Here is a 25,276-nt window from a genome sequence, read left to right as displayed (position 1 = left end):
CATGAGCATCCCATTTTCCAGGACCCTAGCCCAGTATATTTCAAAGGGGATTATTGGCGGCAGAATCACAATTTTTTTTAAGGCTTTTTGTGCCTGAAGGCCGTTCAGAGGGATGGGAATGCTGCTGTGCTCTACAGTTTGTGCTGCAGAGTGTAGGCAGTCCCTGACCTGCAATATTACAGACTTGAGATGCAAACAGAGAACAAAGAAAAGATTGTATGAGGGGGATGCATCTTCCTCTGCAGCTCCAGCCCGTAGTTTTAAGGTCTCTTGGAGACATTTTCTGTAGTTTGTAGTTTATAGCTCTCCTCACTCCATGGTGCCAGCCTTTGTTTTTGCATTTGGTTCCCCATTAGTCCTAAGCATCTTCCAGCTAAACAAATTCTGCCTGTGAACATCAGACCATTTTCCTCTTGCTGTACATTTTTCACTCCAGACAGAAGCTCAGAGGACCCCCTTCCCATGTATGACAACACTGTAAATTGGCACAAAGATTTACCACTTTAGCACTGTCAGGGAACAGGCACTCATAAGGAGGAAGGAGCTGCATCTGCACTCAGCTATCCAGCACATGCTGCTGCTTCATGGGTGTCTCTGGGAAGGCACTGCAGCCTGAGCTATACTTTGGGCTCACCAGTACCACTGCCTGAGTTGCAAAATGGATCCACATTGCCCCTGTTCATTTCTTGTCCATCCTAATTGGCTTCATTTTTGGCTCTATAGCTCAAATATTTGTTTTCTGGTAGCATTGTAACCCAGCAGCTTTCAGTCTCCTCTGGCTTCATCACAGGTGGTTAGGTAAAAAAAGACTTGCAGGTGAAACACTCAGGTTTACCAGCACAAACACAAGTGTGTTTTTTCCCATAAATTCTTTCCCTCCTGAAATTTTTAGAAGTATTCTGCCTCTGCTGCAGATACTCTTTGTCTCTGCACAGACTCCTAAATCTACAAGTGACAGGACCTGGCAAACCAGGGGAAGTTAGGCACCTCTTCCTGTAACGCCAGCATGCTCTGTGGCTGTTCCTTCCCTGACCAGTGTCTTATGTAGAGAGGGTTAATGAGTCAATCCAGCAGCAGCTGTAGACAGAAACTGTGTGAGAAAATAGGAAATTTTCCTGTGGAGGCTTCAAAGTTTCTTTGTAATTTGCATCCAATACAACTCAGGTTTTTTGAAATTCCATATGAAAAAAGGAATGCTTGGCTACAGAATAATGAGGTTCACATTCCTTACCCAGTTCCTTGCAGAAGATACTTGCTTGTTGCATATCCTACACTAATGAACTTTCAGCTTGTAATAAGAATCAGGCTTTTTCTGGCTTTGCTCTAATGATCATACACTTACCTATAAAAATTGAAAGAATCTAACAGGAATAATTGAGACTTCAAGTAACCATCATTTTTTTAACAAAAAAAATTGTCAAAGAACTTGGTCAGATACAAACAGAATTAGTGAAGTGGTTTTACAGGAGGAGGAGAGTTAGCACAGTATCTCAAACTTCGTGAAGGAGATCTTAATTTGCGTAAAACCATCTCAAAGCATATGGAATTAGCAGCTTCATTTTCACACATCGCCTATAAATGATATCATATTCTCCCCTTATTTCAGGTTTATAAATAGTTTTGGACAGTTTTCTCTCTGTAAGTATATTAGTCAATAGGTAAAGCAACATATGCCGTGCCGTTTTGCCTTTGTAAATGTGGCTTATTCCAGGATCCCAAGCAAGATAATTTGTAGGGGCAAAGCCGTGTTTTTGCATGGACACTTGAGACTTATGCTGTGTAGTCACAGCTGTGTTGTTGCGAGCACACTGCTGAAAAATCTGTGTGGCAGACATGGCTTCAGGCATGCCTTTGGTACCATTTCCCCATTATTTGGCTTATGTGGAGTAAAATATTTTAAAACGGTTGGGGTTTTTTACCATGAGGATAGTAAAACACTGGGGGAGTTATCCAGAGGGGTGGTGGATGCCCCATCCCTGGAAACATGCAAGGTGAGGTTGGATAGGGATCTGACAACTTGATCTAGTTGAAGATGTCCCTGCTCATTGCAGGGAGGTTGGTCTAGATTATCTTTAAAGGTGCCTTCCAACCCAAACAATTCTATGATTTTTCAAAAAGAGAAAGTAGATCTTTCACAAAACCAAGAAAAAGCTGCTTGAAAGAAAAAGGCAGCTTATTTGAGATCCCTGATGGGTTTGTTGTTCCTGAGACACAAACTGTGCTGTTACATGGTGGAGCACGTTTGACTGTGGAGGTGCAGGAGGGCTGGGATCCGCCTCACAGCCCTGTCTTTGTCCCGCAGGAGTACGAGTTCACGGTGCTGCCCAACGCCTACATGATCCACATGCCGCACGCGCCCAGCTTCGACATCACCAAGTTCCGCTCCAACAAGCAATACCGCATCTGTCTCAAGACGCTCAAGGAGGAGTTCCAGCAGGACATGTCGCGCCACTACGGCTTCGCAGCCCTCAAATATCTCACGGCCGAGAACAACAGTTAGCACCATGGAGCCCGTGTGTGGCCAACAGGGACACCGAGGCAAGAGCCGCTCAGCGTCTGGGGCCCGGTCTTCAAACTCCAAACTGAGAAATACTTTCTGGTTTTATATCATACTTGGCAGTTCTAACAGTAGAAATTTGAAGTGACATGTCTTCGGACTATGCTCATTCATCCCTTCCCTGACTACCCCAGGCCTGTCAGCTTTAGCATTCGTGAGGTGTTTGCGAGTGGGGCCGGCCGGGCGCCCTCCAAGCCACCGAAGGTGGGGACTGGGCAGGGGCTGGGATTGCACTCCGCTCTCTTGACTGCAGAGCACAGACAGACCTTCAGAATATAGGATTTCATGTTGCTATTTAATAATTTGACATGCTTTTTATCTGTAAAGGAAGATCTTCGGGTCGCTGTCCTGTGAATTTCAAATCTGCACTACTCTAAAAGGGAACTTTCACCTGTGAACTTTCACAGGGGCCCTGTTAACATGGATGACCTTGTTAATGCAGGATGAGCCAAAGGTCTGAATTAGCCTTGAAAACACAGGGGATGCTTATACAATACTGCACTCCTGAGAAGGTGTGTTACTGATTCAGTTGTATACATGATATCGGTTGGTCTTTTATTCTCAAATTAATTGTTTTATCAGGAAAATCCCCTATATCCCATCCTGCCTTTGCCCCCCTCCTAAATGCTGCTCCTTTCCTTGCCAAGGAAATATCTCCCTTGTGTTTCTTTGCCATCTTCAGTTTTGGTGGTCCAGTGAAGATCAGTAGCTCTGCCAGAAAGTGAACAAAACTTGTCGGTTTAAGGTCTGTTTTCATCAGAGCAACTTGTTCACATGTGTCTCATAAGATAAAGGGCCCAGCTCTAACTCTTTATCTTTTTTAGGCAAGAATTGGATTTTACCTATAAGGCACATTGTACCAGGGGAATACTGATTTGTAGGCTCATTTCAGTGCTGCCCATCCGTGAAGGCACTGGGCCTTAGGCTTTAAGTGGACTTCTTTGCTGAACAGGGAATATAAACTAGTAAAAAGGCAACTAGCGTCCTTGGTGCTCTCCTGCTGCCTGCTGCAAGGTCTCAGAACTACTTCGTTAAAGGAGTTTATAATTAAAAGGAGCAGAACTGTTAGGAATAAACTCCCCATTGGACGGGGAGAAAAGAATATGTTGGGAATCTGAGTGAGTGTTTGCTTGAACGTGGACTGGTCAAGTTCACAGCATCGGTACACACAGGAGTTCGCTGGAGGGCGAACAGGAACCTAACAAGCAAAATGCAGAAAACAAGACACTGGACTTTTTGCCATTTTCTTTATCTTCAATATTAATGTTGTGTTTACATGGGAGGAAGAGATGAGGTGCACTACCCCTTGCAGGGCTATTTGTAATTTCTGTTGCAATGTTAATAGAGAAAGCAGAAACAACTCAGTGAGAAATGTGTCTGTCTCCCTGCCCCAAACCCCAAGCAACCCCATGTACCAATACCACTGCCTGAGCTGGGAAATGGATCTACATTGTGTTCTGCTCACGTTTTTCCATTTTGTTTTTCAGCCACTGGACCTTCTACTTTCCTCCCCACCTCATCCCTCTAGAGCTTGGTTTTATTTCTAACCTGACATTTTGTGAGAGCTTTCTGTTACGGTGGAAACCACGCAGTTAAACCAGACATTTAAACTACAAATATCAGTTCATCATTCTGTGTATATATAAGAAAAGCCAAAAAAGGCAATATCTTTGACAAGAAATAAAAAGGGGCGGGAGGCTGTGTGTAGTTTTCACTTTTTCCCCTGGGAGTGTTGGCTGCATAAGAATATATCACTGCATAATTTTCCAAAGAGCTTTTTTTTTTCTTCTTAATGGCTTTATGTAAAGATTTACATAAAAAGCTGGAGAGAGCTGGGAAGAAGTGAAATTAGTGCTCAGATACATTAGTGCTAAGATACATTCTTTTAAAAACATCAAAGTCTTAACTCCCCAGGTCCTGTATTACCATTAAAGGCACAGGTCACTGTGCTGATTGAGAATGAGAAGAACCCTGCAGCACAGAGACTGTTGATTAATTAGTGTGCAGAAAGATCCCAAAAGCTGACCTAAGAGAGGCTGACACTCATTGTACCTACATAAAATCTCCAGTCAGAACTTCAGTGTGGCCACCATTATGCTCCATATGTATTAAAGATTTTCATTTCCAGATGTACATTTCCCCTTGGCTTAACAGCGTTGCCCAAGGATGGGCTGGATTGCCCTACAGCAGCATAACCTGTACATTATTTGGCTGTACCATTATCAGCATTCTCCTCATGATTCTCTTCTCAGTGGTCACGTGATGAGGATGGGGAAGCAGGGAGGTAATAATTTGCTACTTGCCTGACTGTACAGTGAGTCTTGGGACCTCCTGGGTAGGCTTAGGTGTGCTGGCTGGTGTAACCAGCTCAGAGATTGGTAGTAGGTACACAGTCCCTTTTTTGGTCCTTATAGACACTGTACTGACTTGTCTCTGTCATGTCATGTTTGTCTCTGTGCTTCATAATTCGAGAGGTGTGGGGCTTGGGGGTTTTTAGCACATTTCAAACAATTTACCTGATAGCAAGTTAGGATTACATATCTGTCTGTAACTGCCAGGGCTCCTCCAACACCGTGAAAAAATCCACCACCGACAACAAAAAAAATCCCTGACTCAGTTATAACACTGACTGTCTTCCAGTCCTCTGCTGTAGTAAGTATTTGCTAGGAACTTTGTTACTTAATTCTCAGTTTCCTCCTGAAATCTTCCAGAAATAGCAGATAAACTTGGTGACTTATTGCCTTTGATTTATTGATTTGTTCCACCAACTTCTCTCTTGAGTCTTCAATCTATGACCTCTCCTTATCTTTGATATTTGGAAAGTGTGAGTCTCTCATTTAGATACCACTCCAGCACCCTCTCGGTGAAGACTGATGCAAATAAATCATTTAGATTCTTGGCAATGTCCTTACTGTCTTTAATTGTTTCTTCTACTTGTTTGGGGTGGCCTGCCGGTTATCTCCACTTTCTGCTTTTGGTGTACTGAGCAAATGTTCATTTTCACTTTTAACTTCCTACTGTTTACTCTTCAGATTCCCTCTTAGCGTCCTCAAACTCCATCTTAACTATTACATACTTTCCTTTCAGCTTTACACAGTTTCATTTCCATTCTCTGAAGGTTTCCTATTTGGCCTGAATAACTTACAAAATTTCCCATTTAGTCATAGCAACATTTCCTTGTCTTTGTCTTCCATTCATCCAAGGGGTACCATACTCCACGGCTATGAATCAGCCCATTCTGTTTTAATCTGAGGATCTCAGTTTTTCTATTCCTTTTATTTAAAACCACTGATTCTTTAAAAAGAAAAAGAGGTTTTTGTTTTTAAATTTACATTGAATATCACCCTACTAGGTTTTGAGGGTATTTTTCTCTTTAACCTTTCTAAATGCTCACCTTTTCTTAATCAGGGGATTAGAAATAAAATATTACAAAAATTAGGCTCTTATCTTGACACATTTTGTTCTGTGTCTCCCTTTTCCCTCTCCACTACAAAACATTGACATTTAGGAGTCATTGCAAACCTTTCAAGTCCCAAAGCCTGAACTATGTATTTTCCAGCACCTTCTGACATCCCACCACATTTCAGACATAATTATTATTCCAAATAATAACCTGCTGCCTGGCACCTAGTCCTCCTATTTTTGTTTTCATGCTTCTCCCTATGATGTAACAGGCTCTGCAAGTTCAAGTTTTGGGCAAAACACTTACTTAATACCTTGTCATAAGCTTCTGATATGTTTCCATGATTTTTCCCTATTTTCGTAATAGAAAGATATACACACACACACATATGTATGTATATATATATATACACACCTTCAAAAGTTTGGCTATAGTTTCCATCCTATCATTTTCTAGCTAAGGATCATCTACCATTTCCCTACCTGGCAGACCTAGAAAATGTCTTTGTTTATCCTGGGTAGTTCTTAGTATCTGTCAGGTTTTTTTTTCCTAGTAGTTCCTTCTAGCCTTGCTAGTTTCCTATGTGCACAGTCTGGTCCCACTTCACAATTTGCTGTTATTTTTCTGTTTGTAATCATCATCTTGGACTCCATGGCATAAAGGAATTAGCAGCTGTACCTGCAGTTCCATCGCCTTAGACTGAATATGACATATGCTCCCATTACTCCTGAAGTACTGATTTTTTACCTGGTTGGCTTCATGTGTTTTGTTGGTAAATCGTAAGCTGCATTTTCCTTTTACTGCAACAAGCAGAGGCACTTTGTAGTGTTATTTGCAGTAGCTGTTGCAGCAGAGTAAACCCTGTGTTAGAGGGAAAAGCACAAAAACTTCGTCAGAATCGTAGCTGCTGTTTCTCTCCACAGGGGAAAATAAGGCCCTAGCACAGCTGAGCAGTTTTATAAATGCCCTGCACAAAGCACATTGCACATTATTTTCTAGTAGGTGTAATCATACATCGTCCAATTAAGTATGAAAAATACATTTTTAATGTTCTCATTTTTATGTGCAGTTCTACCCAAAAGATAATGCATTTCCTTCTCTGTCTTGCCAGTTTCCCCCATTACTCCAGCCTGCCTAATAGCCCCATCTGTTTTCGGCTGAGAAAGATTAATGACCAGAAGCACTGGGAGTCCTGGCAAATCAGCAGAGATATTACTCTTAGGCATTGCTCAGGACATTCCTTCCTACTCTGCCAGATACTGTATGGGTGTTCCTCAGGTTTCAGAGCAGCAGCAGCAGAACACAGCAAGCTCAGCAAGTGGGGTGGGTGTCATTATTTATGAACTTCAGCCAGGTCTAACACATTTAGTGGTGGGAGTGCTAGAAAGAGAATGCATCATTGTTAGCTCAAAACATATTTCAATGTTAGGGAAAAAAAACCAGCTGAGTTTCTGCAACTCCACTAAGTGAGACTGGAATAAATAAGTCACTAGTTGACAATGTCAGCCAATAATCAGGTATTTCCACTGCAGTATTGAAAATGCAGAAACATTGATAGCTCAATGAAGTCATTTTTACAGTAGTAATTAATAATGTATATTTAGATGGTGTGTTTACATCCAAACACTTAGGTGTATTGGGGATTATTTGAAGATTGTTACTTTGTTGCACGATATAAAATTGCTTGGGAAAGCTGCTGCTGGCTGTGCACAGCAAATTATGGCTCAGGAAATGCTTACAAACCTGGATTTAGAAAAACCTTGCTTTTATAGGAGTTTGGTTGTATCAGCAGTTATACATTCCCAAAACAGAACACAAAGTCCTTGAGAATTTCAAAAGGAGCTATGTATGCATCAGATGGCTGGAACATTTTCCTCTTACCCCTGCTTGGCAGTTGGGGTTTGTTTACAGAGTAGAATTATGGTGATGAGTTGAAAATAATAATCTGGGAATTAAAAAGCCAGCCAAATATTTATTTATACGTTCAGTCATATGAACATATTTGTTCAGACATGTTAGTGAATGCTTCAGTGGAAGTGTTAGCTCATTGAGGGTGTCAGGATGCAAACAATCTGAAGCCCAGGCTAAGAGTTGGATATCTGTTCAGTCATTTTGTGTAGTTTCCCCTCATATGGTGAGGACAGCTTCCTCACTCCCAGCAAGTTGCTGTTTCTGTAGGGTTAAAGTGTCTTAAACCTCTGCAATGCGAATTTGTGGAAGTCACTGCACAGGTAGCAAAGGCTGCATTTGAGAGCTCCATGGTCCATTGCCACAAGACACAACATTTCATTCCAAATGAAACAGTTCTGACCTGAGGGTAATTGTCTGACCAGGGATTTAGACACCCTGCCCTCACCAGGTATGTTCAAGAGGAGGTCCCCAAATACGTTAGGTCAAGTAATTCAAGCCAAGCTTAGCCTATTTCTGAGTGTTATGGCAATATAATTGTGACTTGACGGATGTGTGAATTTTCAGCATTAACCATTATATCACAAGGCTTGTGATAAGGCTGCAGAATCGATCACGTGGAAGTTAAAGGATCTGAAATTTCAAGTTGCTGGTGTAGCTGGTGATTTGCTCATGCAACTTCTTTCTGTCCTCTCACACATACGTAGTAGGACGTAGTCTGTACACAATTCTTTGTTCAAGTTTTTTTGGAGGAATTCTCTCATTCTAAGCGCAGAGTGGATGATATGTGGGTGGATGAAGCAGCTGGTTGATACTTCTTTTTACTTCTCCTTTCATTGAGTTTTTCATAATATAGCAGCCTTGATTTTGAGCAAAGACAGACTTTTTTCCCCCCAAAGGATAGGTATAAACTGTGATTTAGGAAAATCAATTATCCCCCGTGCTCTCAGGCTTTCTGAGCAGAACACGTGCAGTTCCGTTCTACAGGCTTTTCTCATGTGGAGGGGATCCTATGAAGCTGATGGAAATAACACATCCAGAGGCCTTGTGGCACTCACCCCCAGCCTACAAATTCTAGCAGCTGAACTTGCAAGAGTGATGAATCCCAGCTGTGTCCAAGTATGTCTGCTCCATCACTGGGAGCACTCTAAAGACTGTCAGCAGTCTGTCAGGTAAGCAAAGAAAAATGGAGTAAATGATTGGAGGTGGGTGTATGATGGGTTTGTTTTAAGTAGCCAGATTTCCAGAGGAATGATGAAGACCTAAGCATTTTGAAGTCTCTCGCAAGATCTGTTCATAGGATATGCTGGACTAAGCTCATTATGGGTTTGTGGCCTTTCTTACCCACCACTGGCCAGTGTGGCCCACCTGCAGTAAATTATATGGATTGTAAAATTCTTGGAAGTCAGTACTGAGATTAAACCATTCTCAGCTCAAAGATGTTTAATTTGTTTCAGTTCTTTGGATTCCCACACTGATCCTTTGGTGCTCTTCAGAAAAAGGAAAGAAAGAAAAAGGATAATAACAGCTTGATAACAGTAGGAGTCTTGACTATCCAGCCTTTCTTAAATTGTCAGCACCGAGGTCAATGGTTGGGGCAAAGCTAGAGTTAGTGAGGTTCATAGAATTTCTTCTTTTGATCTGCCTGTGGAACTCTTTGTTCCAGTGGTGCTCTCCAGTGATGCTAAAAGGGAAGGAAGAGCTGTCCAGCGCAGATTGATCCATGAACTCCCCATCCAGTCAGACCTAACCACCAGCAGCAGGAAAGAAGCAGCACCACTGCTTTTGACTGTTTTTTAGATGGCAGTAGTGAGTTCAGTATGAAATCTGTTATTCTGATGATAGACTTTGCTGAGCTTTTCTGCATTTTAGATGTACACTTGCTGTGAGTGACAGAGGCCCCTTGGGTTTAGGAAAAGATGGGATTCAGCAGTTTGCTGGTGCAGAATGAGAACAAGAGATGTGTGTATTTTCCCTTGACACCTTGCCCGGTGTTCACTAATTATATTAGCACCAATTAATCCAGCTGACCTGAGACTCAGTATTCAGGCCAGGCAGTAAGCTTCTGCTGTCTGTGTTGATAAGAGAATAGACAGATAAGTGAAATTATGTTTTCTGTCCATAACATCTATGAATATTTCCATATGGGTTCAAACAGCTCACAGAGAGTTTACATTTTGTATTTCTCACTGTTAAGGCTTATTCAAAGAACAGCAAAGGCAATTAGAAAAAAAAAAAAGCTACTGAGTACTGTAAGGACCCACAAGGATTAACATTCTCAGAGTCATCAATATAGAATATCCACCAAGTTAACCTGCCAGCTTTTGTCATGAATGCAGAGAATACAGGCACTATCATCATCTTCCTGTTTACACTTCATAGAGCAAAACAAAGGCATGTACTAAAAACAGCTCTGTGAATCAGATCACCCAAGACACAAATACTCTCTAAATTTTATTGCTTTCATTTCCATTTTCATAAGTGAAATTAAAAGTTTGCAAAATATTTTTTTTTATTCATAGTGTTCAATTGAGATATTTATATTCACAGTTGAACATGAGCCAGCAGTGCCCTGGCAGCCAGGAGGGCCAGGCGTGTCCTGGGGGACATCAGGCACAGGATCACCAGCTGGGCAAGGGAGGGGATTGTCCTGCTCTGCTCTGCACTGGGGCAGCCTCACCTCAGCGCTGGGGGCAGTTTTGGGTGCCAGAATATAAGAAGGATCTAAAGCTGTTAGAGACCATCCAGAAAGATGCTGAAGGGTTTAGAGGTGAAGCCATAGAAGATATGGCTGAGATCATTTGGCTTCTTCAGCCTGGAGAAGAAGAAACTTGAGGGGAGACCTCAGTGCAGTCTGTAACTTCCTCATGAAGGGAAGAGGAGGGGCAGACACTGATCTCTTCTCTGTGGTGCCCAGTGACAGGACCCCAGGGCATGGCCTAAAGATGTGTCAGGGGAGGTTTAGGGTGGATATGAGTAAAAGGTTCTTCACCAGAGGGTGGTTGGGAGCTGGAACAGGTGCCCCAGGGAAGTGGTCACAGCACCAAACCTGACAGCATTCAGCAAGCATTTGGACAATGCTCTCGGGCACGTGGTGTGACTCTTGGGGCTGTCCTGTGCAGGGCCAGGAGCTGGGCTCTCTAATCCTTGTGGGTCCTTTCCAACTCAGGACATTCTGTGATTCTACTCTATTTATTTTAATATGTTGCAGCTTTCTTCTGCATCTGTCAGACTTGAAAACATTACAGCATTGTCTGTGGAGGAGAACAGAACTGAGGGGTTGTTGAGTTGTCCTCCACGTTAGTGTAGAGAAAATCTTTCCTGTAGCCTGGGGTTTTTTTTATTCCTTTGTGCTATCACAGGCTTTATTTCTATCTTAGCAGTGTCTCTTCCAGTAAGTATGGAAGTCTACTGGTTTACACTAGACCACTGCATGAGTTTATTACTGGAGCAATGTTTCTCACAGGGCACCTGAGCCTCCACACAAATTTATTCTGCAGGGGTTTTTTTCACTTTTAATCTTCAATCTTATACCTGAGAAAAAACTCATCATTTTAAAGCTGTAAAAACAGGTTCACTATGTTTTGTTTTATTTTTAACATACTCAGTTTGTTCAGACTTTTCTGTCTACTACACCCATAGACCCTCCAGGAAAATATTGTTTTGAGAGGAAGAGAGTCATTCTAAATAGTCCAGTGAGGCCAGAATCAGAAGCTTTTAAGAGGGTTAGCAATCTACTCAAGCCAGAAATTTTAGAACAGGTTTCTAATATTTACAAAGTTCCCCCTATTTCTGTAGGGTTCAGTTTCAGGATCCCTCTTCAGCCAGCCCATTCTTGGGTTTTCCACTTTTTCTCCATGTCACCATCTGCTGCAGGCCTATATCCATGTTTGTATCAGCCTTAGGCTGGTGTTGACAGGTATTTTAAAGACAATATAGATAACTTCCACACTGCTGAGATCTGGTTATAACTATTACATAGAGAAAAGACATCTCTCCATTGCTGTCTCCCTTAAACTATCAAAAACATGTTAAATAAAAAAAAGAGGAAAAAAAATCCTTGGGCTGCTGGAGGAGAGGGGAGGAGAAGAATTAGGCCTCTAATGCCATTAATGCCAAAATGAGAACTTGATCCACATCTCCCTAGGGTATGCAAAACCTGATGCAGGGTAGCACCAAAGTGCTCTGAATGCCAAATAAATCTCACAGTGCCAGAATCTTTAGTTCTTAGGTGTCCAGCTGGAACCATTCAGGCCCTGATTCAGCCCATGCAACTTGGCAGCTGTCTGACACCCATGGTGTGGGAGTTGGTCAGAGGGTCATGGAATCATTTAGGTTGGAAGAGACATCTACAATCATCAAGTCCAGCCATAAACCTAACACTGCCAAGTCCACCACAAACCATGTCCCGTAGTGCCACTTCTGCACGTCTTTTAAATTCCTCTGGGGATGGTGACATTTCCCTGGGCAGCCTGTTCTGGTGATTGACATCCCTTGCAGCCCCCTTTGTTTCCTTTGAGAGTCAGTGGAGTGAGGAGGACTTCAGAAGAGGGCATTTCAGTTCACCTCAGCACCGCATCACCCTTTGCTCTGTGGATAGCAGAAAAGGTTACAGTGCTGGTGGTGCTTCAGGTGTATACACCTAACATGGGACAAATCTGGGCCAGTGAGCATCAGTTTTAGAGCTACCACCTACTCATTTAAGATTGTAGGTGTCAAAATCCCCTGGAAACTAAGCAGTAAGTGCTACAAGGCCTTATACCCAATATTAGCTGACAAACTTGAGAACAACAATCCATATGAAGGAAAACGTGTGGGTGGATCAGCCACAGGAGGGGGGTGATTTGTGGACTCCAGAGACTGTGCTGAATGTTGTGACAGACAGTTTGTGCTAACAGCCAGGAAAGCACTCATTTTCAGCACAGAACCCGTGGGCTTCATAATGGTGGTTAAAATATTACCCCCGGCACTGCTGGTTGGGTTGTGCGAGGTTTGTTGATGTGTCAGCCAGCACAGGTAAGAAATTGTGAGAAAGAAGGGTTTTCTCATGAGTTTCTTCTCAAAACTCAAACCTCATTCTTTTTCTCTCATGGCCAAGGTGATTCTACATTCTCCAGGGGAAAACAGGGATGCCGTGACCTTTAGGGTGAGCTATGCGTGAAACAAGGCTTGTCATTTTCTTGCAAGGCTTGTGGCACTGAAGGTTTTGGATCTCCAGCTCACTACCTTGCATTTCCCCAATGTATTATCTGACTGGTTGTCCTTCTGCTTCAGCTAATACTGAAACTCTTCTGTTTCTCTCCACAGCTTGGGGAAAGATTTTTAAGTAGTGTTTCAGGAAAGAGAAAAGAAAAATGTGTCATCTTTCCTTATGCTGCCCCATCTCCCAAGCACCTCCCCCTCCAGACTGAGGCAATTTGCATTTAACACAAACCAATTAATTTACACATATACTTCAGTCCGTGTGTAAGTTTTCTAGGTGACAGTTTTATCGGGGAAAATGCTGTTTAGATTGTGTGTGAAAAGTAAATGGCTTGTAAATATTAAAAAAAAAAAAAGTTAATTTTCAATTGTGCAATAAAATTGTGAAATAATCCTCTCAATTCCTTTCCAGCGTCTGACTTGACACATGCTGGTTTTAAGAGGACACTGTTGTTTCTTCAGATGGGAACAAAGAGAGAGAGGTCATGAGCTGTTTTGCTTTCAACTTTAAGCTTTTTATTACTTTTTAGTTTTGCATTGTCATTCCCTTTAAGTTGTTTTATTCCTCCAACCCTGGTTCAATCAGACACATACAAGTCTGTTCCCCCTGAAGACAGGTGAGTCATCATCTGCTCAGAGTTAATCATGTTTATCTGCTTTACTTGACCTTGACCTTCTTCCTGCTGGTGTCTTTCTGTAACCAAAGACAAAACTTTGGCAGGTGGGGGCAATTTATTCAGTTCCTATGTAAGTATGATAACCAGCAGATGGGTGCTCTACGATGGATGACAGCTCACCACCACTGTGGCAGCAAATCCATCTAACAGGTTAGCATTGCAAAGGCTTTATCTGCTATGTGGCAGCATGGATTTTACATTATATAGGAGTCTTTCTCTTGGCAATAGAAAAAAACTAACCAAAAACCAGGAGTCTTCATTTTTCTATTACTTAACCCTTGCTGATGAGTTTTTCAGGTGCTCAGAGCTGCAACTGCCCCTCCCCTAATATAACTTACAGCTGGTATATCCTTTAGCACTAATAAGCAGAACCATGCAGCTGTAGCGCTCTCCCTTCCGGCTTCCTTTCTACTTGGTGGCCTACAGCCTCTCTGCAGAACTTCATTATCAAGAAAGGAGATGGGGGCAAGAATGGGAAGAAAGGTCAGCTGTATAATCCTTTGTGGTTTGTGTTGGTCTTCTTTTAAACCAAAATTCAAAGTAGATTCTACTGTAAAAGCGTGTTTGCTGAGGATGACAACACAGAATTTAAATTCATAGGGACGTCATAAAAAATTGGGTGGCCCTGGATGTAGGATATGGAGCCTCTCTGAAAGACTGAATAGAGTATGAAGAAAAATTAGTGTAAGTGGGGAAGGTAGCTGAATTTTTTGGGTGTTTTTGGACAATTACAGAATCAAATAGATTTTTTTTGTGGTGCATGAATAGGTTGGGAGTCCAGCAGGAGTTCGAAAAAGAGGGCTTTGGATTCATTATCAGAAACATAAATACTTGGAAAAGTATATATACATATAAATAGGTGGAAAAAGAATTCACAGAGAAGGAAGATGAAGGACTGGAAATGTACAAGTAGGAGTTTTATAAGCTGAACTCTGCAATCATTGCAGAGAAAAAGAAAAACCTGCAGGTGTAGCTCCCTTAAATTCCCTGACTTTGCAGCAAGGCAAAGCTGGCTTGCACTGGGAAATGAATGATTGAGCAGGTGCAGGAAGTGAATGGCATTAACTGTGTAAATAGCAGCCGCTTTTCAATAATCAGGCTCCCAGAAGGGATCCTCTGCCTATGCCATTTCCATATTACCCACAACCCTTCCAATCCATCCACCTTTGACGAATCAGAAATAAAGAACAGTGCTTCCTTTAGGATTTATATTAAATATTAATACTCCAGGACAGGTGCAGTAGGGCAGATTACAGTGTGTTTAGCCTGGGCTCAAAAGTTACGTTTCATCAGAAGGGGGAAGTTGAGTTCCCTAGATTGAAGTAGTGATGGGGCATTCTGTGCCAAGTCTCTTCCAGGCTTTCTCTCTCTGTGTGATTTCTGATGATCTTTGTGTAACTACATTCATCTTTAAGCTGGTTTAAAAGAGGAGTTAGCTGGTGACTGGAAAGGACAGACAGATGCAGGATGTGTGTGTGCTTGCTGCCTCGGGGTATGTTATGCTGCTCAAGAGCCAGGTGCAAGGCTGGAGATGTTGATGAGAATTTTGCCACACATTTAGCCATTAAAGTGGCGTGAAAGAGGGTTATGTATCTCCCTAATTTGCCACTTGAGTTTCCATCTCAGGTTTCCACAGCCCAAATCTGATTACAGTTCCTTCATTTTCCTGCCACACAACAGCACAGTCAGTGATTTCCCTCCTTTCTCCCCCTGCCCAAATTATACCTCAAGAATAACTTGCATGATGGTAGTCACATGCTCTACCTTGACCTGTAGGGTAAGGTACCCAGTGCCTGTGTGGAAAACAAAAATCAAAACCTTATTCACATGTCAAAATGTGGGTTTCGTAACCCAGATGCTGGGATGTCCTGAAAACTTGAGCCTCAGTAATTTTGTGTTTGAGCATAAATAAAAGCATAGTTTATTCACAGCAAAGCCAAAAAGGGGGTGTCAGTTGTACAGACGCAAATACTGCCTGTGATGAAACCACAGCTATCAGCTGTTCACTGAATAGCCTTTGTATACCAGGAGAGAAATAGCATTTTTCTGACATTCACCCCTCAGTCTGGCTCCAGAGCTGGCAATTTCAGGTGGAAAATGGCAACAACCCCTCAGAGTTCTTGTTTTAGGCTTTTGCTGATACGGCACCTTCAGTTATGTTCGGTTCTGATTTTGAAGGTTAATTTTGCAATTATAACTGCTGTACACATTTTGTTGAACAAAAGCCACTGTTTAGAAGTGGCCACCAGAGAGAAGATTGAACAACTCTAATGGGTTCAATTCATCCTCTGCTTCAGGGCATAACAACATTTCTTAGAAGCAATTGTTCCTCTTTCCTGAACTGCATAGGCAAGTGTGAGAATCCATATACAGTTGCCTCTCCTTTATCATGCCCTTGGATTTTACTTACACTGGAGAGCTCCCATGTATTTCTGAGAAGAGCTCTTTCATGTTGTTTTCAGGGAGCAGCCCACCTGTTAAGACCCTGTTAGTCTCATCACTGCTCCTAGAGAGACCCAAGTCCTTGTCCTTTCTTCACCTGGTTACTCTTTCTCATTTCTGGGGGAGCACATGTACACACCCACACATCTGCTCATTACCTTCTGAGCTTGAACAACGTTTGCAACAAGTGGGAAACCTTTACTTAGGTTTGTGGTGAAGAAATTGGGGGATCTGTACTACTGCTATACCTTACTGATGTGCTGTTTTGTAGTAATCCAGAGGAAGTTTGTCAAGTCGGGTTCATCTGTCAGGATTGCCTGGACAAACCATAAGGGAATCTTAAAGGAACAAAGCAACATTGAGGCACTCACAGGCAAACCACTGATTCAGACTGCAGGCTCATCATAGGTCTGTCAGTCCTCAAAGGATCAGGTAAAAGAAACATTGATGAGATGCTCCCCTAACACAAATCAGTCAGCTCAGTTCCAAAATAACTAAACAGTCATAATAGTATATGAGCATCACACTCAGAGGGCTGCCACCGTGCTCCATCAAACAGCAGAGACATCTTTCAAGGACCAGAAATCTCACTTTGTAGTGACAGCATTTATTTATTCATCTGTTAAAATTTTTTTTGAACCTAACGCTGCCTATTCTCAAGCCTTAAGTAACATTCTTCCTTGGAGCTCATTTCTTGTTTTAGTGACACTGCTTTCAGCCTTTCTTCACTTTTTTTTCTATTTTTCCATTATGCAGTGGCTCTGCAGGTAGTGAGTCTGTGTGCTCTCATATGGGTAAGCTGGAAGCCTACAAACCACAGGACATTTCAAGCTGGGGAGAACTGCCACAGCAAATTCCTCCTAGCTCTCTGTGTGCTATTGCGCTCACAGAGGTGATTTTTGCACAATGTCCTCCGAGGTGCTCCAGGCTGGCAGAGAGTTTGGGAAATCTTGGGTTATTTCAGTGAGGCTCCATGGTTTCCTTAGGATTACTCAGAAGGGAGAGAGCAGAGGCACAGAGACACAGCAGAGGCACAGTGTCCCCACACTGAACCCATTAACACAGCAGCATCATGCTTTTCTCTCCAGCACAGATGGGGGGGTTGGTACCATACGTTGAAGCAGTTTGTGGATCAGAACTTCTTTCTCTTTCTGGGAATTGTCTTGCTGTAGGAATGTCTGCCAATGTGTGATCTGGCTTAATTTCATTGTATTCCCCCTGCAGAGAGGGCAGTTTTTTTCTGAGCAATAGAAACAGTCCACCAGCTCTGTTGATTGCAGTTGAGCATGAGGCATAGGACCTTAATGTCAAACATCCTTTAAAATAACAAGATGCTTAATTTTCAGCTGGAGCCTTTAAAAGTCGTTCTGCTGCAGTGCTACAGCTACTCCCCTCAGCTACAACACGACACAGCAGAGACCCAGCAGTTCATCTGCCCTTCCCAGGCACACTGAGAAGCAGCCACAGCCCTGACCCTGAGCTGAGTGGCTGCTTTCTTCACATCTCTGGCTGTCAGGAAAGGCAGGAACCAGGAGCTGGAGGCCCCTTTCAGCTCAGTGTCTCGAGTTCTCTGGTTATTTAGCACATCTGAAACTTTGTGAAATGTCTGTTTCATGAGAAACAGATTTGAATTGGATGGTTCATTGATTTGATTAAGAAAAATGATTAGTATGGCAGTGAAACCATGTCAGTCAAAGATTTTTAACCTAGCTGTTCTGTGGAAAAAAAAAAATCGAATGGGGTCTACTGCAGATTCCAGCAGTCAGTGCAGTTTGCTTTACAAGCTGTTGTGAAGCTGAAGGCACAGGAACTGGAGCATTTGGTTATTGACAGGAAAAATATTTCAGCCTGTGTCACATCTCTGCTTGACTTTGACTAGAAGAGAGAGGTGCAGGGCTGTGTATGTTCATGTGTTGTGACAAGATGAGAAATGCATGACTGGATCTCCTTTTGGGGCAGAGATGCCATGCCAAATTTTCCAGGAAGCAGTGGTCTGCTGACTGCCAAGATGGGAGTATTGTGGAGGGGGACTTTGTAGGTACTTTCATTCCTGTACATATCCCAACTGCAGAGTTCAGGAGATGGGATCAAGGTGAGAAGAAGCAAATACTGAAACCCTATGCTAAAGGCTGTAATATTTGGTGTCCTCTGAACATTCAGCCTTTGCGTAGAGTCCTTGATGTAGGAAAGAGGGCTTAGCCCATTTTAGAGCCGAGTTATCTGAAACAAGTTGAGGTTGTGGCCTGTAAATGTGTCAATAACTAGAAAAAGTCTAACTAGCTGTGCCTCAGTTATACTAAAAATCTATATTTGACATGGGTGAAGTGTTCCTAAATGTTATCTCCAGGCTGTTCTACATTCTAGAAAAAGCAGTCTTTGCCAATGGGTTACTGAGTTTTTTCAGCCTGGTTGCTTTCTCTTCACCCTCCAGAAAAGATTGGTGAGAAAGGTAAGGAAATGGGAGGAAGGAAATGGGTAAGGGGCTCGTCCAGCATCCTCACCAGACACCTGAGGGTATGAAGCCCCTGTTCCTGTGGGCCAGCCTCTGCTGAGCAGTTGGTGCAATGAAGTGGTTAATGGATCGTACTTCACCTGGAGGCCAGAGACAAGTGGAGTAGTGCAGGGGTCTTTCCTGACGTTGCCTTGTTTAACAGCTTTATCAGTGACTTGGAGGAGGTTACAAGGTGCATGTTCATCCTAAGTACAGCCCCCTTGTCTCTAGGAGAAGCTTGTAAAGGAGCCAAGCTCTTCTCAGAGAGAAGAGAGTGGCACTGGAACAGGCTGCACAGAGAAGTTGTGGATGCCTCATCACTGGAACTGTTCAGGACCAGGTTGGATGGGGCTTTGAGCAACCTAGTCTAGTTGAAGGTGTCCCAAACCACGGCAGGGGGGTTTGAACTAGAACTAAACACCTTTTAAGCTCCTTTCCAACCCAATTATTTGATTAATTTAAACTCATTCAACTCATAGAGAAATTCCTGCAACTCTCACCCATAACAGCCTTGCTCTGCCCAAGCACCTGCCTGAACTGCTTCCCTGTTGGCACCTCAGTCCCGACTCCTTCTGGGAGTCCAGCAAGTCCAGGCACTCCCCTGCTCTTTCAAGTGCTCTCTCTGCACACCAGCACTGCTGCCCTTGTCTCTCTTAGCTGTGCTCTGTTCCTATCACCACATAAAGCAGTCCATCTTGCCACGGCCTGAAGTCTCTGGTCATACATAGGCAGTGTTTTCTTATGTAATGCCTGAAAACCCTTGCAACAGTACAAAACTCGACTGCTTTGCTTTGGGGAAAAAGTGACGGGAGAGGCAACAGCCTGAAGGAGTGACCATGGCTGTAGCTCCGAGGTGAGTTCACACCCACCTCTGTTCTGTGCCCTGTTAGCTGGGACTGCAGTTCTGCATGGCACCTTTCTGGAAGGCGTTAAGGATGTCAAGCTGCGCAGCCCAGTGTCAAGGGCTCAACCAGGCATGCTTTGAAGTACAGAGAAATTATGCAGCACAAAACTGCTTATCATTTACCTGCCTCATAGCTGAAAGGCAGCAGATGATAGCTCAGACCATTGTGCATAGCAAGTGGTTCAGGAAAGCCAATTGCACAGCTGTGAGGCTGATGAAAAATAAAAGGGTTTTGTATTGAATGGGCCAGACAGGTCCTTCCAGGTCTCTGTTTCCCCATGCCATAGCACACAGAGCTGCTCAGGGCTGCATCAGTAAAAGAGCAAGCGCAAATCAGTGCTAGAGTGCCACAGGTCTGCAAAGGGGAAATATCCTATTTAATTCACAGTTTTCAGACAGTGTTGGGACCCCGGCTGGCAGACAGGGCCACCCTGTTTGCATTTGGAGTGGTGTGTACGTAGGCTGGCATTGCCCTCTGCTGGCTGCTGCCCCGAGTGGGTGATGATGGGCATACGGGGAGACTTTGCCCGCTTTCTTGTTCTGCTCTTCAGTCTCTCCTTCCCTCTTTATGATACGTAGCCTAACAGCAGTTGTGCTTTCCTGCTCCTCTGGTGGCAGCTGGGCAGGGTCCAACTTCACCCCATTGTAGATGACACTTTTTCCCACTTATTTTTCTCCTGTGGGAATAGTAGTGGCCTTGACTTCCTCTTCTCTCTCTCAGTATGAAAGTTATTGACCCTCTGTGTAAGGAACATCATTGGTACTGTCCTAGAAACTGTGTGGAAGTGCTAGCAAGTGTTTTTAACAAGTCATCTAGCAAATTTTAACCATTGCAGTGTAAAATGCTGGATGAACAGGGCAGGAGCCCTGTGGAGGGAAAGAATCCGGAAGCTGAAAGCTTTTTCTATTTTACTTACAGTGTACTGATTAATGATTTTTCTGCTCTTGCCTAAGTTCCTGGGACACTACTCCCTGATGGGCACAGGCCCATTGCCTTTAGAGGCATCATGTTAAATAAGAACAAAGCTCACATCCCCAGCAATCCTAAGAAGACTCTTTAGTGCTCTTTCCATATTGCATTTCAGACACTGCATTTTTCTGTTTCTGCACTGCTTTCAGCTTAGCTTCCCTTCCATGGTTGTCTGTGTGACATGGGTGCCTGCAGAATCAGATGGAAGATCCCTCTCATGCTAATCAGGAATGAGCAGTGTTATTTTGCACTTACAAAGATGCTTGGCAACAACAACAAAAATATAGATGGTAAATCATGTAGAACTTGAGAAGCTGCTGCCCTGAAACTTTACTCTGAAGGGTCATCAGTAGAGTGATGCTAATCTAGTCTGAAAACAGCTGTTCCTCAGGGAACAGAAAATAATGCTGTTGGAGAAATCATGAGTATGATTTTTTTTTTTTTTTTGTTTTATCTGAAACTTTATTTGCCTGTTTTACATTTGGGGTTGGTTTTTGTTTTCAGCAAAGACAACAGTTTGATCTGGAGTCACACTTCAGTGCTCACACTTATGATATGCATTGCTGCATTCACTCTGAGAGCAAGGGGGAGAAGGAGGGAAAACAAGTTATGGTTAATTATAGCCACTGTTCTGCCACTAGAGACTCCTGGAAAGTATCAGTCACCTTCCTGAGTACCTCATAGCAGTTACAACTGGTTTAACAACTCAAACAAGGTGAACGTCTGTATCAGGCAGTGAAATCTCTGAGGGCGCATTGGAAACGCTTGGAAGAGGGTCAGGAATATGTCAGGCTGAGGTTATGGTTGCAGATAAGGTTAACCGAGAGACATCCTTAGCAAAGGACCCAAGGACTGAACATCTGTTCCTCTGGGAGTGTGGGCCTGCTTTCTCTCAAGTAACTGGTAGCTTGGGAAGCCCAGCCTGGAGCGTGGAGGTGGCAAAATGAACTTCAGAGCTTTTGTGCTTATGCCTGATGGTTCACAGAGCATAATGCTTCCTTCTCTTCCCGTTTACTCAGGCCAGAGGACAGAAGTTCTGACGTTAAGGCCTTTGAGAGTTGTACCCACCAGGGGGTGGCAGTCCCATACCAGTCGCCTTTGGAGAATTCCATGCCGGGATGAGGAGGATGTTAACCAGGGCAGTTTGTGCTGCTGCTTCTTGTGGTGGAAGCAAAGGAGAAGAAAAAGTTTTGCCAGCCAAAAGTTGTTCCTTTGAGAACAACTAGTCTGGAGCCTTGTTTTGTGGGAATAAGAAAGTACTTAGAAATGGGGTTCAAGATGTGCTGACCAGGGAAGTCTTTGCAGAGCCTTGTCTCAGTTTCTTCTCTCTGAAAAAGAAAAGGGGATCAGGTTCAGTCCCTCTGCCTATCGGTGTATCTTACATGCTTTGAGGCACAGGGACAGCACACCTCTCTAGGTCATGGTGTCTCAAGCTCTTTACATCATTTACATCTCGGTTGATTGGATTATCAGCAGGCACCATAAAGCCACGGGTACTTTAAGCAGTGATTGCAACATCTTTTGCACAGGTTATTGAGGAAATGCTCTGGAGGAAACGGAGCCAATTGGGATTTTCAACGAGCCAAATTAACAAATTCCAGTCTCCACAGCCAGACCAGACCAGTATATAGCACAGCTGGGTTAGCTTGTACAATTGGCAGAAATTTTGCTCATGGTTGAAAGACACGAGTTCTGCAGTGGGCTTGGCTGAAGGACATATAAGAATGGGAATGTAAATATGCTTTGTGGTGCTCTCTAGTGACTTGCATGCCTAGAGTAAGTAAGCTGAGGTAAGACAGGCTGTGAATCTAAATTGCATTTTTGGTTCTGGACAATTCTGTGGGTGGCCCAGTGTAATCAATGTTTTGTCTCAGACCCAGTTTGCTTTCTCTGCCTGCACAAAAGTCAGTACCCTTCTAAAAAAAGGAATGTTTAATTCTGTGTGAAACAACCTGATGTTTTTAACTGAGGTTTCCACTTCATTTATCACAGTGGGCTCTCTATCACTCTGTCCTGGCAGAGAACATCATTTCAGGAAGACAAAGTTGTCTTAGGAAGGCATGTCCTTTTGCTCCAAATGCTATAGTTAAATGTCACCTCTGGAAACATTGTAATTCAAGTTAGGGGCCTATCTGGGAATTTTTGTGAGAATTTGATTTGTTTAAATCTGTCTTTGTGCCCATAATCTCAGATCCTAGCATTGCCCTTTCAAAATGCCAAATGCAACAGCTTGGATCATTAGCACACTTTGAATCCTGTTACTTGGGTCGTGCAAATGTGACTCTTGTCCTTTAGACAGGCACTTTCATGCTGTGGGGAGAACAGGGCAGGGAAGAAAGGATAATATTTAAAATACCATAGGACAATTCTGATCTCATGTACAGTCTTCTAAGTCCGATGAAACCTAATAGACCTATCCCAAGCTTAATTGACATGAAAAATTTGCTTGGGTGTGAGAGGTTTATCACTAACCCATTTCTCTCTTTGAAGTTTCATTTCCCCTGCAATATTTCTTATCAAGTTTGCTCACTACACACTCGACTTTGAGTTGTATTTCTTCTCCAGGAGCCTAACTTTCCTCTGGGTAATTCCATACAGAAATCTTATTGAGGAGGAAGAAGAGGCAGAGCTCTGGGCAGCCTCCTTGTAGTTTGCACAGGCTGCGCGATTGCAAGGGCTGCAGGTAGATGCTTCATTGAGCTCCCTGGTAATCACAAACCCTCTTGGCCTCTGCTATCTGTTGTTTCTTCCGCTCTTAGTTTGCATCTTCCCTCAGTTTCATAATACAGTTTGTAATCAAAGTTATGCTAATCTGTTGCCTCAGTTCTTGCCATTTAAATTGGTTTTTAACAGAAGATATTGGGCTGTGGAAGTGGAAGGACATTAACGGGGCTCTTGCAGAGATGACAGGAAAATAACACAGTAAAGATTAAATGCATATGAGGAAAAGAGAGGAGATAGGTTTTTTGAGGAAAAACTGGAAGCATGTGTGAGGAAAAAGCAAAGAGAAAAAGGAGGCAGGACAACCAGAAGGGATGAAAGGAGAGGAGTAGAAGAAGAAATATAGAAATCAATAAGCAGTGGTATGGGATGCCACAAACATGGCAAAACAAGTGATCCAATAGAAGGAAAAGCAACATCAGGATGAGTTAGTAAAAAACAAATTCTAACCAAGTTGAATGCCAAAGTGCTACCAGTCATTGTATCTAACTCTACTGAATGTTGTGTTGCTTTCTGTAGGTGTAACGTATCCAGGGTGGATACTTCCTGCATCATTTTTTATCACACATCCTAAATACTTAATTCTTTGTCTGTAGAAAAGTTTGGGGATTGTGGCTGTTTAGACTTTTGGCCAGCTCTGCTCTCAGCCCCACGAGTGAGTCTGTCCCCTTTGTATGTACGTGGTGCCTTGTATGTGTGTGTTGACAGAGGGAGAGCATTTGCTCTGCTGCTGCCATACACTGTCCTGAAATGACTTGTCATGGTTGCAGAGTACCTTGTAACACACTGCTCAAGCCCAGAGAGTTGTGGTGAATGGACTTAAATCCAGTGACGAGGGTTGTTCCCCAGGGCTCAGTTTTGGGACCAATCCAGTTTAATACCTTCATCGATGATCAGGACAAGGGGATCAAGTGTACCCTCAGTCAGTTTGAAGATGACATCAGGTTGGATGGGAGTGTTGACCTGCTGGAGGGTAGGAAAGTGTTGCAGAGGGATCTGGACAGGTTGGATTGATGGGATGAGGCCAGTTGTGTGAAGTTCAGCAAGGTGAAGTGCCAAATCCTGTACTTGGGTCCCAACAACCCCATGCACAGGCTGGGGCAAGAGTGGCTGGAAAGATGCCCAGCAGGAAAGGACCTAGTGGTGCTGGTTGACAGCAGCTGAACATGAGCCAGTGTGTGCCTAGGTGGCCAAGAAGGCCAATGGCATCCTGGCCTGTACCAGAAATAGTGTGGCCAGCAGGACCAGGGCAGGGATTGTCCCCCTGTACTCAGCATTGGTGAGGCCACACTTCAAATCCTGTGTCCAGCTCTGGGCCCCTCACTACAAGGACGACATTGAGGTGCTGGAGTGTGTCCAGAGAAGGGCAATGGAGCTGGGGAAGGGTCTGGAGCACAAGTCCTGTGAGGAGCTGCTGAGGGAGCTGGGAGTGTTCAGCCTGGAGAAAAGGAGGCTCAGGGGAGACCTGATCACTCTCCACAGCTCCCTGAAAGGAGGCTGTAGCCAGGTGGGGATTGACCTCTTCTCTCAGGCAAGTAGTGACAGGACCAGGGAAAGTGGCTGGAAGTTGCACTGGGGAGATTCAAGTTTAGGAAAATTAGGAAAAATTCTGCACTGAAAGAGTGGTTAAACACTGGAACAGGCTCACCAGGGAAGTGATAAGGTCACCATCCTTGGAAGTGCTCAAAAAATGAGTAGACATGGCACTTCACAATTTGGTTTAGTTGGTGTGGTAGTATTCAAAGGTTGAACTTCATGATTCTGGAGGTTTTTTCTTGCCTTAATGATTCTGTGATTGTACATGCAAATAGAGAAGTCAAACTAAAATTCTAGCTATACCCTTAGTTTTGAAAATCTCCAGCTTTCAAATGCTTGAATTTGCAGCCTTGATAGTTTTAACATAGACTTTTCTCTGTGATTGTAAATAATACTTTGCATTTCTCTGATGTGTTATGCCCAAGAATTTGATAGTGTTCTATAAACATTTTTTGTGATTAGTCA

The 25,276-nt window shown here is 43.3% G+C and overlaps 1 protein-coding gene across 2 annotated transcripts in view; it reads left to right on the top strand.

The window, feature by feature from the left end:
* LARGE1 (LARGE xylosyl- and glucuronyltransferase 1) overlaps nt 1-13,471 on the top strand; it is a 277,612-nt gene extending 264,141 nt beyond the window's left edge. The window contains exon 15 of one of the 2 annotated variants that reach the window (XM_008636395.2): nt 2,303-13,471. In XM_008636395.2, coding sequence (XP_008634617.1) covers nt 2,303-2,500 — 198 coding nt within the window. In that variant the 3' untranslated portion in view covers nt 2,501-13,471. The remainder of the gene's footprint in view (nt 1-2,302) is intronic. The other variant, XM_017737860.1, reaches the window with a different exon arrangement.
* The last annotated feature ends 11,805 nt before the right edge of the window (nt 13,472-25,276 follow it).

The sequence above is a fragment of the Corvus brachyrhynchos genome, unplaced genomic scaffold (assembly GCF_000691975.1).
Source record: "Corvus brachyrhynchos isolate BGI_N302 unplaced genomic scaffold, ASM69197v1 scaffold56, whole genome shotgun sequence".
In the NCBI taxonomy this organism is placed as follows: domain Eukaryota; kingdom Metazoa; phylum Chordata; class Aves; order Passeriformes; family Corvidae; genus Corvus; species Corvus brachyrhynchos.
Note: the sequence above shows the minus strand (reverse complement) of the source record. Positions and strands in the feature narration are given on the sequence as shown.